Below are 14,098 nucleotides of genomic sequence, written 5' to 3' on the forward strand. Positions count from 1 at the left end.
TCCACGCTCCTCCGTACGACGTCGCTTTGTCACCTGAAAACACAAACGTGAGCTAGCCGGCGGGTGTGTGCCGGAAACCTCTCCGATGCCTAAGTCAGAAAACTTGACAAATAGACAAAGCTCTAAGTTCTCAAAAAGATTGTGTTCAATTACCTCCTCCAAGGTGATGCTTGTGAGCTTTTATAAGTTTCATATGGCACAATCCTAATAGGACTTGTACTCCTCCATGCAGAGTCCTCCTAGGATTCATTCTCCTAAAGATAATGCTTATCCTTTTACACCCTCCCCACTGCTTAAACCAAGTGGGATGGTTTTCTTCATGGCTTGAACTACAACATGACCGAAATAACACTGGCTATGCTGAGCCACATAGAAGGCCGAACTATACTTAGCTCGGTCTTCTCCTCTAACTCATTACTTCGGCTGCCCTTGTTCAACCTTGGTGCGTTTAGATCAAACTTCCAAGTAGCAAGTTCTGACTGACCCAGCCAGAGTATGTCATGACCGGACTAACTCCGAAGCCGGTCTTCCTAGAGCATACTGCGACCGGACTAACTCCAAGACCCTACTCCGAGTTGTCTCTGGACCGGAGTAGAATTACTCTTCCTTGGGCCGAAGCAACTATCTCTTCTTGAGCCGGAATAAACTCACCTCCTTGGGCCGAAGTAACTTTGTCTCCCCAAGGCCGGAGTAGCCTTGCCCTCTAGGCCGGAGTATTCAGTACGGCCTTTTTACCTAGTCCTCTGCGCTTTGGGCCTCAAAACCCAACTCGAAGCTCGGCCCAATTTTTCCCAAAAATTACCCTCTCAATTGCCCCTTAATTCCATCTGTGCAACATGATTGGGATTACCAGCCTTCTGGCCGAGCTAGAGTTTGTTACGCTTTTTCAGCCGAGCTAAAAAACCCTTTTAGCCTTTCCAGCCGAACTAAGTTTACCTCGGGTATCACTATGTCCGGTCAAAACGTCTCTTCAGTCATAGTGTCTGTAACGCTTCCCATTCCAGTGACACGTGGCAGGCTCTGATGGGCTAAGGACGGCTGTCACGCCGTCTTCGTGCTTTGAGATTTCGAGACGGTTCCCGCCCAAATTTTGGGCTCTCTAACAAAAGTGAACCCTAAGGCTAGGGTATCTTCACTTTTACCACCCTTCATACTCTCCCTCTGCTTTTTTTGGCTGCTCGAGTTCTTGAGCTTTAAGCTTACTGTGTTCGTGCTTCCGTTGCTGCCACTGCCTCATCTTCAACTTCTTCTTCTCCAAACTGGTAAGTTCTGAGAAAACTTGTTGTTGTTTTTTGCTTTCTTCATTTCTGTTTTTTCTATCTGGGTGAAGCATGCTCGTGTATTCCTTGTTTTTGCTTCTGTTCTTTCACGAAAAAATGAATAGAACTTGTATGTGTATGAACTGTTATGTAGAAAAACAAGCCTCAGATCCAAAATCACATTGCGACCGAACTAGGATTCTGTTTGCCCCCTAATACGTAGACTTCTGTAGTTAATAACCGAACTAGAACTTGTAGGAATGTCAGTAGTTTCCTCTGAACCACTCTAGCCAAGATAAGATTACCGAACAAGCTTGCATATACCGAACTAGGTACTTCGGTCTCCAACCGAGCTAAGACCTTGGGGCCAAGCCGGCTTTCTTAGTTCTGAAACCGAACTCAGAAAGCCGCCCCTAGGGGCTCAGCCGGAGTAACTTTCCTCACATCGCAACCGATTTAGGCCTTGGGGCTAAACCAGCTTTCTTAGTTTTTTAGACCGAACTCAGAAAGCTGCCCCTAGACGTTAAACCGGTCTAAACTGCTCCAAACCGAGCTAACAAACATTCTGAAGAGCCGAGGTAGAACCAGCCCACTAAGCCGAAGTAGGATTTGTATATCTTGCTTATAATTTGTAGCGCGGTCCAACGATCTGTGCTTAACCCCTTTGTTTTCTACTTTGCAGACTTAGGTTGCCCAGGCACTCCCGCGTGTGCTCAACCGAGCTACTGAGCCTAGTTTTGGTACCGAAATAATTTATTCATAAATTATACAATAAATGGGTAAGTATAGATATTTAGTCGAAACCCCTGGTGGCCTGGCCGAATTTAGGCAAGATTACCAGATTCCTGATGATGTCCATCTGGCGCTGGCCAAAAAAGATGCTACCCCCTGGAACAATGAAGGCTTTGTGCCTTTTACCCTTCAATCCATAATAGAGACCGGACTACGGTTTCCTGTCCAACCGCTAATCTGCGAATTTCTTAGACAGACTAGGTTATGTCCCACCCAACTATCCACCAATACGTACCGTATTATCATGGGGATAGCCGCATTAAACCACCAAACCGGACTGAATCTTGGTCTAGCCGAGATCTTTCACCAATACTCTATCGGCTCAAAGAATGCTGGGTGGGTCTACTACCTTAGAATTCGCCGCCGCCGAGAGAAGATAATCAAGCACACTCCGGACAAAGATCTTAACGATGACGATTTCTTTTGGGTCTCTGGGAACTTTGAGGATTTTCAAGCTCAAATTCCTGGCCGACCTATAAATTGGAAAATGGGAGAGCCTGGTAATTCTACTTCGGTCTTCTGCTTTGTAAGTTATCTCGGTTGTTTAGTCTGTTAGCCGAACTAATACTTTTCTCTTTTTTGCAGATTTTGCCCATCTCCATTCCCTGTATAGCTATCCTAACCTCGGAGTATTGCGAGCCGCTTTTCGGGTTAAAGAGAGGGATTGGGCCAAGCTTCTAAATTTCGAACCGACCTACCGTTACAGCGGTCGACGAAAAGCAAAGGTGACTGACTTCCTTCTTGAAGAGGCACCGGAACCGGACCCAACTCTGCCCGAGATAAGACTTGTCCCTTTATCCGCAGAAGAAGAGATGGCGAAAAGGAGTAGAGTCAGGGCCCTTCTCACCGAAACAGCTAGGCCCGAAGCGGCGCCTTCCAGCCAACCGCAGCCTGCTGTTGTCGCCCTTCCTTCCCAACAGCCATCCTCTTCCCGCCGAACCAAACGTGCCCGAACTTCCGAACCCGAACGGGTTTTGATTGATGAAGAAACTCCTATTCAGCCGAGCTTACCACCGAGCCCCCAACCGGAGTCTTCCGACCGAACTATCGGCTGCTGGGCACCGAAACTAACCTTCAACGACCGAGTCATTCTAGACACAGACTCGGTCGTTGCTGAGAAAGACCACCTGTTGGCCATCAACCTGGCCAAGAGCGTGTGTCTGCCCAAAGACATGGAACATCACCAAAAACAGTTAACCACCGAGCTAAAGTCCATCCGGTCTGCTACTAAATCCATGATTCTGGTTAGTGACTTCGGTTGCTTTTCTGTTTATGTTTCTTTTTCTTTTTAACTCTTTCTTCGGTTAAAGGGAAGTTGTTTGCTTTGTCAGGCCATTCAAAAGAACCAAATCACCCACAGGAGAGTACTGGAGCTGAGGAAAGTGACAAGGCAAGCGGCGGCCGAGGCAGAGGCGAAATCGGCCGAACTAGAGTCGGCCAGAAAGGAAATGGCCGAACTCCGAGGTGAGGTCGGTCGTTTGACCGGAATGGTTAGTTCGGCCGAGGCCGAAAAGCAAAAGACTGCCATTGTGCTGAAGGACAAGTACTTGCGCGAGTTGCTGAAACTTGAAAGAAAGAAGGATGCCGAAATAAAAGAGAAGGTAAAACAGGCTGACCAGCAGGGCTTCAAGAGAGCAGAGGACGCTTACGCCCAACAATGTAATGCTGCCAAGGATCTTTTCTTTAAGTGCGGCTGGAGGGGAGCCGTTGAGAAGCTCGGTCATGATCCTCAGACCGAGGTTTTCAACCCTCCAGCCTATTTCATACCTAACTCCTTGATGGAATATGCCACGGCCATGCAACAGCAGTTCCTTGAGGGCTCAGATGATGAAGATTCTGATGAAGACTCTGCCCCTGGGGATACTTCGGTTGTGAATGTGGATCAGATAGATCGGCCCGAGTCCAGAGTGGAAGATCTGACTATTGAACAGCCAAATGAAACTGTGGCTCCGGTCGATACCACTGTTGTGACTGAAGGAGTCCTGCCGCCAGAAACCGGTCTTCCAGCTGACACTGATGCTGCCTTTGATGCCGAGATAGATGAACTTTTCTCTTAAATTTGTACTCTTTTCTTTGTAACCGAACTAAGCCCCCTTGTAATGACTTCTCTTTGAATGAAAATTTTACTTCTCTTATTCCGGTTATTGTGTGTGTGCTTGCATTTGTAATGTCTTCTATTACTCCAAGTGTTATTTCAGTTTTTGGTTGGTTAAACCATACTTACCAGCCAACCACTCTTTAGCCGATATAATTACTTCGGCTGAGGAGTACTAAGTGTTGGTTTAATCCAGCCAACCACTCTTCAGCCTCACACTTACTTCGGCTGAAGAGTAACAAGAGTTGGTTTATTCCAGCCAACCACTCTTCAGCCTCACACTTACTTCGGCTGAAGAGTAACAAGAGTTGGTTTATTCCAGCCAACCACTCTTCAGCCTCACACTTACTTCGGCTGAAGAGTAACAAGAGTTGGTTTATTCCAGCCAACCACTCTTCAGCCTCACACTTACTTCGGCTGAAGAGTAACAAGAGTTGGTTTATTCCAGCCAACCACTCTTCAGCCTCACACTTACTTCAGCTGAAGAGTAACAAGAGTTGGTTTATTCCAGCCAACCACTCTTCAGCCTCACACTTACTTCGGCTGAAGAGTAACAAGAGTTGGTTTATTCCAGCCAACCACTCTTCAGCCTCACACTTACTTCGGCTGAAGAGTAACAAGAGTTGGTTTATTCCAGCCAACCACTCTTCAGCCTCACACTTACTTCGGCTGAAGAGTAACAAGAGTTGGTTTATTCCAGCCAACCACTCTTCAGCCTCACACTTACTTCAGCTGAAGAGTAACAAGAGTTGGTTTTATTCCAGCCAACCACTCTTCAGCCTTACACTTACTTTGGCTGAAGAGTAACAAGTGTTGGTTTATTCCAGCCAACTATTGAAGTTAGTTTTTCCAGCTAACTTCTAGTATTTGGTTATTCCGACCAAATGTCCTGCAGCCTGGATCCTTATCCTGGGCTTAGGAAGGGTGTTGGTTTAATCCAGCCAACCTCTAAGTTAGTTTTTCCAGCTAACTTAGAATAACATGTTTGCAATATACTTAAGTCTTGAATGCTAATTTTTACAAAGAGTAATTTGTGCCAAAAAGAATCTCATTTTATTGAAGGAAGAGAAAATTACATAATGTTCGAAAGAGAAAAGCTAAAAGTAAAATATCTTGAGGTTGGCCGTATTCCATGGCCTAGGGATTGCCTTGCCATTCTTGTCTTCTAGGTGGTATGCCCCTTTGCCGGCTAACCCAACCACTTTATAAGGACCTTCCCAATTTGGGCCTAACTTGCCGTCTCCTGGGATCAAGGTGTTTCCCATTACTTTGCGCAATACCCAATCGCCAATTTTGAATTGTCTTGGATGAACCTTTTTGCTGTATTTTTTGATTAACTCTCGTTGGTACGCGGCGATGTGGACCAATGCTCTTTCTCTTCTTTCTTCTGCAAGGTTGAGTTCTAAGGCTATGGCTTCTCCATTTAAGTCTGGATCAAAATTTTCGCTTCGAATTGTGGGAAGGCCAACTTCCAGTGGGATCACTGCTTCCATTCCATATGCTAAGGAGAATGGTGTTTCTCCTGTTGATCGCCGAGGTGTGGTGCGGTAGGCCCATAAAACATGAGGAAGTTCATCTGCCCACTTGCCTTTCGCCTTCTCTAGCCTTTTCTTTAGTCCATCCAAGACGACTTTATTTGATGCTTCAGCCTGCCCATTTGCTTGAGGATACGCCGGTGTGGAATTGTAGAACTCTATCTTGTATTCTTCACAGAAGCTTCTGAAGATTCTGCCGTCGAACTGAGTTCCATTGTCTGAGATCAGTGCTTTTGGTATGCCAAACCGAGTGATAATATTTTGCCAAACGAACTTCTTCACATCTTTTTCTTTGATTGACGCCAATGCTTCTGCTTCTACCCACTTTGTGAAGTAGTCTGTTGCTGCGAGAAAGAATTTTCTGCCTCCGGGTGCTGTTGGAAGTGGTCCTACTATGTCTAAGCCCCACATTGCGAAAGGCCATGGGCTAGTTAAAGGTAGGAGTTCTCTTGCTGGTTGATGTATTTGGTGTGCGAATTTCTGGCATTTTTCACACTTCTTCACATATTTCTCTGAGTCTGCTTGCATATATGGCCACCAATATCCTTGCGAAATAGCCCTGTAAGCGAGCGACCTTCCCCTTTGATGACTTCCACATACCCCTTCGTGTATTTCAAACAGGAATGCTTCTACTTTGCTGGGATGAACGCACTTGAGGTAAGGCCCAGAGAACGACTTCTTATATAATGCCAAAGATGGAGATAGCCAAAATCGTTGTGACTTCGCCCTTATTCTGTTGGCTTCTTTTTTCTCTTCAGGTAGGATGCCGTCTTTCAAGAACAGGATGATGGGATCCATCCAAGAAGGGCCTAATTCTGCGCAACATACTTCTTCTGCTTCGGGGTCTTCTATGCTTGGTCTTGGTAAGAAGTCGATGAGTAATGGATGAGGGATTGATGTATCTGCCATTGAAGCAAGGCCTGCTAGCTCGTCCGCTCGGCTGTTTTCCTCCCTGCCAATTTGTTCTATCCTTACCACATCAAACTTCTTGATCTCCGTTCTGACTAGCTCTTGGTACTTGGCCATTCTGTCATCCTTTGCTTCGTATTCGCCAGAAATTTGGTTTACCACTAGCAGTGAGTCACTGTATACCATTAGTTCGGTTGCTTTCATGAAGTGTGCCGACTTGAGTCCTGCGAGAAGCGCCTCATACTCTGCTTCGTTGTTGGATGCTGGGAAGCCAAGGTTGATTGCTTGCTCTATAACCAGGCCGTCTGGAGAGATGAGGACTATGCCAAGCCCTGCACCATGTCGGTTGGATGCTCCATCCACAAAGAGCTTCCACATCTCTCCAACGAATAGTTTCCAGCAGGTGGAAGGGTCAGACGATGCCGTGGGGTCAAGGATGGTGATTTCTTCAAAGTCCATATTGGCTGTCTGCCCTTCGTCCTCGGTTTGAACTGCTGGTGAGCCTTTGTTTGGCTCCTCCTTGTCGTCCTTAATGTAGTCTGCCTTTGTGCTTGATGGACTACCTTTCACTAGGGGTTGCGTTATTCCGGTGTCAACTTCGGTCCCTAGTTCGGTTGGACTACCTTCCACTAGGGGTTGCGCTATTCCGGCGTCAACTTCCGTCCCTAGTTCGGTTGTGTCAGTTAGGTCGACTGGGCAGATATGATGACTTCCAGGAGTAAATTCCGCGACGAAGTCCGCCAAAGATTGGGCTTTTATTGCTGTCTTGGGTTGGAATTTGATGTCGAATTGTCCCAACTCCACCGCCCACTTCAAAATTCGCCCACTAAAATTCGCCCTTTCAAACAGAGCTTTTAGTGGAAAGGCCGTGAGGACGACTATGGTGTGGGCATGAAAGTAGTGCGCCAATTTTCTGGATGCCATCATTAATGCTAATGCTAGTTTCTCCAATGGTAAGTACCTTGTTTCGGCTCCCAACAATGTCTTGCTGACATAAAAGATGGGCAAGTGTTGTATTCCTTCTGCACGAACCAACACTGCGCTGACTGCGTGTTGAGAGACTGCTAGGTACAAAAAGAGTTCTTCACCAGGTACTGGAGTAACAAGTAGTGGTGGGGAAGACATGTATTCCTTCAAGCTTTCCAGAGCTCGGTCGCATTCTTCATCCCACTCAAACTTGGCCTTTAATGCTTGGAAGAACGGTCGTAGTCTGTCCGACGATCTGCTTATGAACCGGTTGAGTGCAGCCGCCATACCAGTAAGATGCTGCACTTCTTTGACTGAGTTTGGTCTCTCCAACTCCTGGATCGCTTTGATCTGAGAGGGGTCGGCTTCTATACCTCGGTTGGACACCAGGAAGCCCAAGAATTTGCCAGATCCAACTCCGAATGCGCATTTGGACGCATTGAGGCGTAGCTTGTGTTTCTTCAGGATCTGGAACATCTCGCCTAAGTCTTTCAGATGGTCATTCTCATCCTTGCTTTTGACCACCATGTCGTCGATGTACGCCTCCATTGTTCTGCCTAACAATGGTTCAAACATCTTGGTGACCATCCTTTGGAATGTCGCCCCTGCGTTCTTTAGGCCAAAGGGCATGACCTTGTAGCAATATAACCCCCTTGGTGTTGTGAAGGAAGTGACCTCTTGGTCTGGTTCGTGCATGGCGATCTGGTGGTAGCCTCTGTATGCATCCAAAAAGCTAAGTCGGTTATGTCCTGCTGTTAAGTCCACCAGTTGATCTATCCTTGGTAGAGGGAAGCTATCTTTTGGGCACGCTTTGTTGACTGTTTTGTAGTCGACGCAGACACGCCATTTTCCATTCTTTTTTGGCACTACGACGGTGTTAGAGATCCATTTCGGGTAGTGCACTTCCCTTATCGCTCCTGCCTCCAACAGGTTGCCTACCTCTTCTGCCACTATTTCGGCGTGGTGGAGCGCCGATCTGCGTGTGCGTTGAATGACTGGTCTGGCGGATGGGTGGACATTGAGTTGGTGACTGATGAAGTTTGGATCAATGCCTGGCATGTCGTACGGTGTCCAGGCAAACACTTCGATATTAGAGGTCAAGAATTCCATGACCTCTAATCTCTCAGCGCTGGACAATGATGAGCCAAGCAAGAAGAACTTATCCGGGTTCTTCTCATCTATTTTTACCTCCACCAAGTCTTCCACCGCTTTCTGATCAGCCTTTTTGCCGACGTCCGCGAATAGTTCATTACTCTCTGGTTCTTCCACCGAATGAACGTATCCTTTGGCAGCTCGGCTTCCATTTGCTGTGGCGAAGCACTGTTTTGACATGATCTGATCGCCATAGACTTCTTCAATTATACCGGCGTCATTGGGGAACCGCATTACCTGATGGTATGATGACGCTACTGAACGCATGGCATGCAGCCATGTTCTGCCCAGGATGATGTTGTAGGTGGAGGGGACCTTCAATACCCAGAACTCCACCTGTTTTGATACACTTCCTGCTCTGACTGGAAGGATTATTTTGCCGACAGGCCACTCAGGCATGGAGTTGAATCCAATCAGGGGAGAAACTGCAGGTGCCAAGTCTTTGTCTTGCAGCTTTAGTTGTTTGAATGTGTCGTAATACATGATCTCACATGAACTACCCTGGTCAATCAGAATCCGCTTGACGTCAAAATCCTTGACTCGGAGAGTGACAACCAGGGCATCATTATGGGGGCAGTAAATTCGTTCTAAGTCCTTATCTGAAAAGGTCATGACGTTTGTTGCCTCTGTCCTCCCCTTCTTGATGGCAGGTTGGGCACTCAATATTTCCCTAAAGTGCTCAGCCTTCTTGATCGAACCTCTAAGCTCGCATACGCGCTCAGGTTCAAAAACTCCATGAATTACATTGATAATGCCTTGAGGTGGTGCATCGTTTGGCATTCCATTGGGATGGTCATCATGATCTTGGGGGCCCGGCTGTACTCCTCCTTCAATGTATTCATCCAAGTGGCCTGCTGCCACCAATTCTTCCAAGTGCTGTCTTAGTGGCGTGCAATTCTCAGTTCGGTGCCCCTTTTCTTTGTGGAAGGTGCACCGTGATCTGTCGTCGTAATTCTTCTGACCTTCCCCTAGCTTGGCTGGCCACTTGACAAAAGGCTTGTCTTTGATTTCGCTCAGAATCCGATATATTGGTTTTTTGAACACCGTTGTTATGGCAGTGCGGATTCTCAACCATCTTTTGTCTGGGTCTTCTCCGTTATCTCGTCTGCCACGCCCATTTTTGTTACTTCGGTCAACCGTGTTGACCTTGGCAGGGGTTTTCTTTTCTGGTGCTGCGGTCGTGCTTGATCTTGTTTTAGCACGCGCGCCATCCTCTTCTACCCTGATGTGCTGATGCACTCTTTCCATCAGGGCCTCCATGGTGAGGGGTGGTGTCATGGTGATCGAATCTCTTAGTCGATTTCCTACTGGTAGGCCTCTTTTATATTGCGCAATGGCCAGATTGGTGGGGCAGTCTCCAATCTGGTTGAATGTCTCCCAGTAGCGACTGTTGTAAGATCTGAGGGTTTCTTTCTCACCCATGTCGATGGAGAGTAACTGGTCTATCTCCACCGGTGTTTTAGTATTTGTCCGAAACCTCGTTACGAACGCTTCTGCCAATTGGGCCCAGGAGGCTATGCTGCCCTCTGGGAGCTTTTCGAACCAAGTCAAGCCTAAGTCGCCCAGGCTTGATGGGAAGAGTATGCACATTAGGGCCTCGTTTCGCCTGTACACAGCCATGACTTGGCGAAAGTGGCTCAGGTGAGAATACGGATCCGTCTTTCCTTCATATGTATTGAACTTCGGCTGAAGGAAGCCTGATGGTAGGGGTGCGTTTTCGATTGCTGGGACAAACGGCGAAGTCTGTAGTCTTGCCAATGCCTTGTCCGTTGGTTCGTAGGCCGGTCGCGGTATTGGCATTCCAACCTCGACGCTTCCGTGCGTCCGAGGAGCCAACCGTTGTAAGGCCGAAACTCGGTGTGGATCCCTTGCCCTGGCATCCTCCTTGCATCGTGCTTTTTCTTCTAGCACGGTTCGTAAGTCGGATGACCTGGGTAGCTCGGTTTGTCTGGATCTGGTTTGGTGTGAATGTGAAGGCCAATACGTGCTTCCTTCAGTGTATGATCTTTCGGATCTCGTCCTTTCAGACCTGGAGTGACGAGTCCTTGAAGATAAGGAGTGAGTGTCGCTTGTCCTGAGGCTTCTGCTCTCTCCTTGGGAGGGTGTAGTATTCCTACTACGACTTTCTGAGTGGCGAGGGGGCGTCTTGTGCTTGCGCCCCTCTCCTGTCGCCACATCTTTAGTCTTCATCTGGCGTTTTAAAGTCTCCATGTCCGCCGCCATCCTTCGAATTAGTTCATCTTGTTCCTTTACGCGATCTTCCAGGGCTTGAGGATCAAACCTCCTCCTTTGCCTGTCGGGACTTTGAGAGTGACGAGGGCTGCCATTCCGCCTTCCCCTGCCACTCCTCCTGGAATTATGTTGTTGGGGCTCCAAGTCCGCCATGGGAGGGACGGCAGGTAATCCTTCACGCCTTGCGCCCCCTTCTGGAGTTAGTCCGTCGACGGCGGACTGCGGCAAGTCTTCAATGTGTGCCATTGAATGAGAAAAGGAGAAGCCTAGTCAAGAGGTTTTTGTTCTTGTCTGTTCTTCCCACAGACGGCGCCAATTGTACGGGGAGGAAATAATTCTCCTCGTATAATCCTGTTGACCAAGTCCACGCTCCTCCGTACGACGTCGCTTTGTCACCTGAAAACACAAACGTGAGCTAGCCGGCGGGTGTGTGCCGGAAACCTCTCCGATGCCTAAGTCAGAAAACTTGACAAATAGACAAAGCTCTAAGTTCTCAAAAAGATTGTGTTCAATTACCTCCTCCAAGGTGATGCTTGTGAGCTTTTATAAGTTTCATATGGCACAATCCTAATAGGACTTGTACTCCTCCATGCAGAGTCCTCCTAGGATTCATTCTCCTAAGGATAATGCTTATCCTTTTACACCCTCCCCACTGCTTAAACCAAGTGGGATGGTTTTCTTCATGGCTTGAACTACAACATGACCGAAATAACACTGGCTATGCTGAGCCACATAGAAGGCCGAACTATACTTAGCTCGGTCTTCTCCTCTAACTCATTACTTCGGCTGCCCTTGTTCAACCTTGGTGCGTTTAGATCAAACTTCCAAGTAGCAAGTTCTGACTGACCCAGCCAGAGTATGTCATGACCGGACTAACTCCGAAGCCGGTCTTCCTAGAGCATACTGCGACCGGACTAACTCCAAGACCCTACTCCGAGTTGTCTCTGGACCGGAGTAGAATTACTCTTCCTTGGGCCGAAGTAACTATCTCTTCTTGAGCCGGAATAAACTCACCTCCTTGGGCCGAAGTAACTTTGTCTCCCCAAGGCCGGAGTAGCCTTGCCCTCTAGGCCGGAGTATTCAGTACGGCCTTTTTACCTAGTCCTCTGCGCTTTGGGCCTCAAAACCCAACTCGAAGCTCGGCCCAATTTTTCCCAAAAATTACCCTCTCACCAAACAAACACCTCCATAGTGCTCTAAGCCTTTGTATTTTAAGAGGTGTTTTTACTTTGTAATATTATTATTCTTAGGCGAATTACACTAAAAGTTCTTTTAATTTGATATTTGTATCACTTTGATCACTGACTTTTCAATTATGACACATTTAACCTTAAATTTTGAATCTTATTTCAAATAAGGACAATTGATATACCATTACTCAATTTCAAGGGCAAAGTCATCAATTTAATAAAAAATAAACTAATTTGACAAAAATAAATGTCAAAAAATAATTTTAAATTTTTAAAAATTATTTCTACCCACCAAAGATAAAATTATGTAAAATTGATAAATCTTTTACACATTTATTTACCAAATGAATTTTTATTATGTGTTTGAATGATGATCATGTAATAGGTGATTGTTTTTATTTTCGTTAAATTAGTTTATATTTTTTCAAAAGTCAAATATGACGACAACTTTAATATCATTATTAAACCAATTCATTAAATCAAAAAATCCAAAAACTAAAACATTTCATATATTAAATATATCAATTGCACATTAAAAGCCTAGCAATCACCCGTTATATGATCCTCATCAAAACACATAATAAAAATTAATTTGATATGTGTAAAAGATTTATCAGTTTACATAATTTTATCTTTGGTGGGTAAAAATAATTTTAAAAATATTTTTTTGACATTTATTTTTGTCAAATTAGTTTATATTTTATTAAATTGATGACTTTGCCCTTCAAATTGAACAATAATATATTCAATTTTTTTATTTGGAACAAGATTCAAAATTTATGGTCAAGTGTGTTATAATTGAAAAGTTAAAGATTAAAGTGACACAAATCCAAAATTATAGAAATTGTTAGTGTAATTCACCCATTATACTTTTATTTCTTCTAGAAGTTGTAGGCTTGTAGCGCTTTTGTTTTGTTTAGTTATAGTTTTCAAAAATTATTTTTAGATTAATTTTATCTGTTTGTACTTAATTTTTTTTCTTCATATTTTAGTTATTTTTTTATTTTTTAAATAAATTAAGATTAGGTGCATTTAAAAATTTAAAAAAAATATTAATTAAAATATGAAAAAAAAATCACAAAAAAACAAATGAAAACCCAAACAAAAATGCACACACATTTTTATTCAAATTTTTATTTGTTTTTAGTGATTTTTAAAAATATTTTTAGTCAATTTATTTTACTTTTTAGATGCATCTTGATTAGGTGCATCTAAAGAGTACAAAAAAAAAAAAAAAAATAATTAAATATCAAAAAATAAATAAAAACTAGGGAGATTTACCAATAAATCCTATAAGTTATACTTGTAGACCAATTAGTCTCGTTTGTTTTCTAATGATCTGTTTGGTCCTTTTATTTTGTAAATGACATATTTGCCATTTTTTTGATCGTTTAAAGTATGTGTTGGCGGTGGGTTGGTTTGTTTTGGGAAGCGCACGTGTGCCACACATAACTTATGTGTATTAGGGGTGTAGTGCACGTATGTTATGTTTGGGTTGGGTTAGGCATGTGGCACATTGTTGGTGTCACGTAATGGGAGAGCGCACTAAAGGTTTTTTTTGTGTTTATTGCCTTTGTGGGGCAGTTGTGACGTGGCACACAACCCACCCGAAACGATTGTTTGTACCCACATTCTACCCACACCCACGACCCGAACCCCTTTTTGAAGGGGAGGTTTTCAGATTTGTGTGAAACCCTAAATCACGAAATTGGAAAAAATTTAAAATGCGATTCTGTGCGTGATTTGGGGGGATGATAGGAATGTACTGAAGCTGAGATAGTGTTAGGACGACACATTGTAAAATTTTGCCGATTTGATCATCACACTTGAGGCGATCGGGGAGGACAAGGGTGAATCGAAATCGTCTGAGTTTCAATGATCAACCTTGTCGACTGAATCAATGGTTGGTAAAGGTATGTGACAAGTCATAGTTGTTTTTTTTCGTGTGCTAGAAGGATGTGTGTGGAC

At 44.9% G+C, this 14,098-nt stretch overlaps 1 protein-coding gene across 1 annotated transcript; it reads left to right on the forward strand.

Moving 5' to 3' along the window:
• Positions 1-328: 328 nt before the first annotated feature.
• Positions 329-4,218, forward strand: LOC145790447 (uncharacterized). The gene is made up of 2 exons (XM_082868286.1): positions 329-3,295; positions 3,383-4,218. Exons 1-2 carry the CDS (start codon positions 2,864-2,866, stop codon positions 4,106-4,108), a joined length of 1,158 nt encoding a protein of 385 aa, XP_082724412.1. The 5' UTR covers positions 329-2,863; the 3' UTR covers positions 4,109-4,218.
• Positions 4,219-14,098: the final 9,880 nt, after the last annotated feature.

The sequence above is a fragment of the Camellia sinensis genome, chromosome 1, assembly GCF_055761805.1.
Source record: "Camellia sinensis isolate YWXY chromosome 1, ASM5576180v1, whole genome shotgun sequence".
NCBI lineage: Eukaryota > Viridiplantae > Streptophyta > Magnoliopsida > Ericales > Theaceae > Camellia > Camellia sinensis.

Coding starts and splice junctions, on each gene's coding strand:
- LOC145790447 (XM_082868286.1), top strand. CDS start 2,864: ATGGCGAAAAGGAGTAGAGTCAGGGCCCTTCTCACCGAAACAGCTAGG. Junction 3,296..3,382: donor CTACTAAATCCATGATTCTG/GTTAGTGACTTC, acceptor TTGCTTTGTCAG/GCCATTCAAAAGAACCAAAT.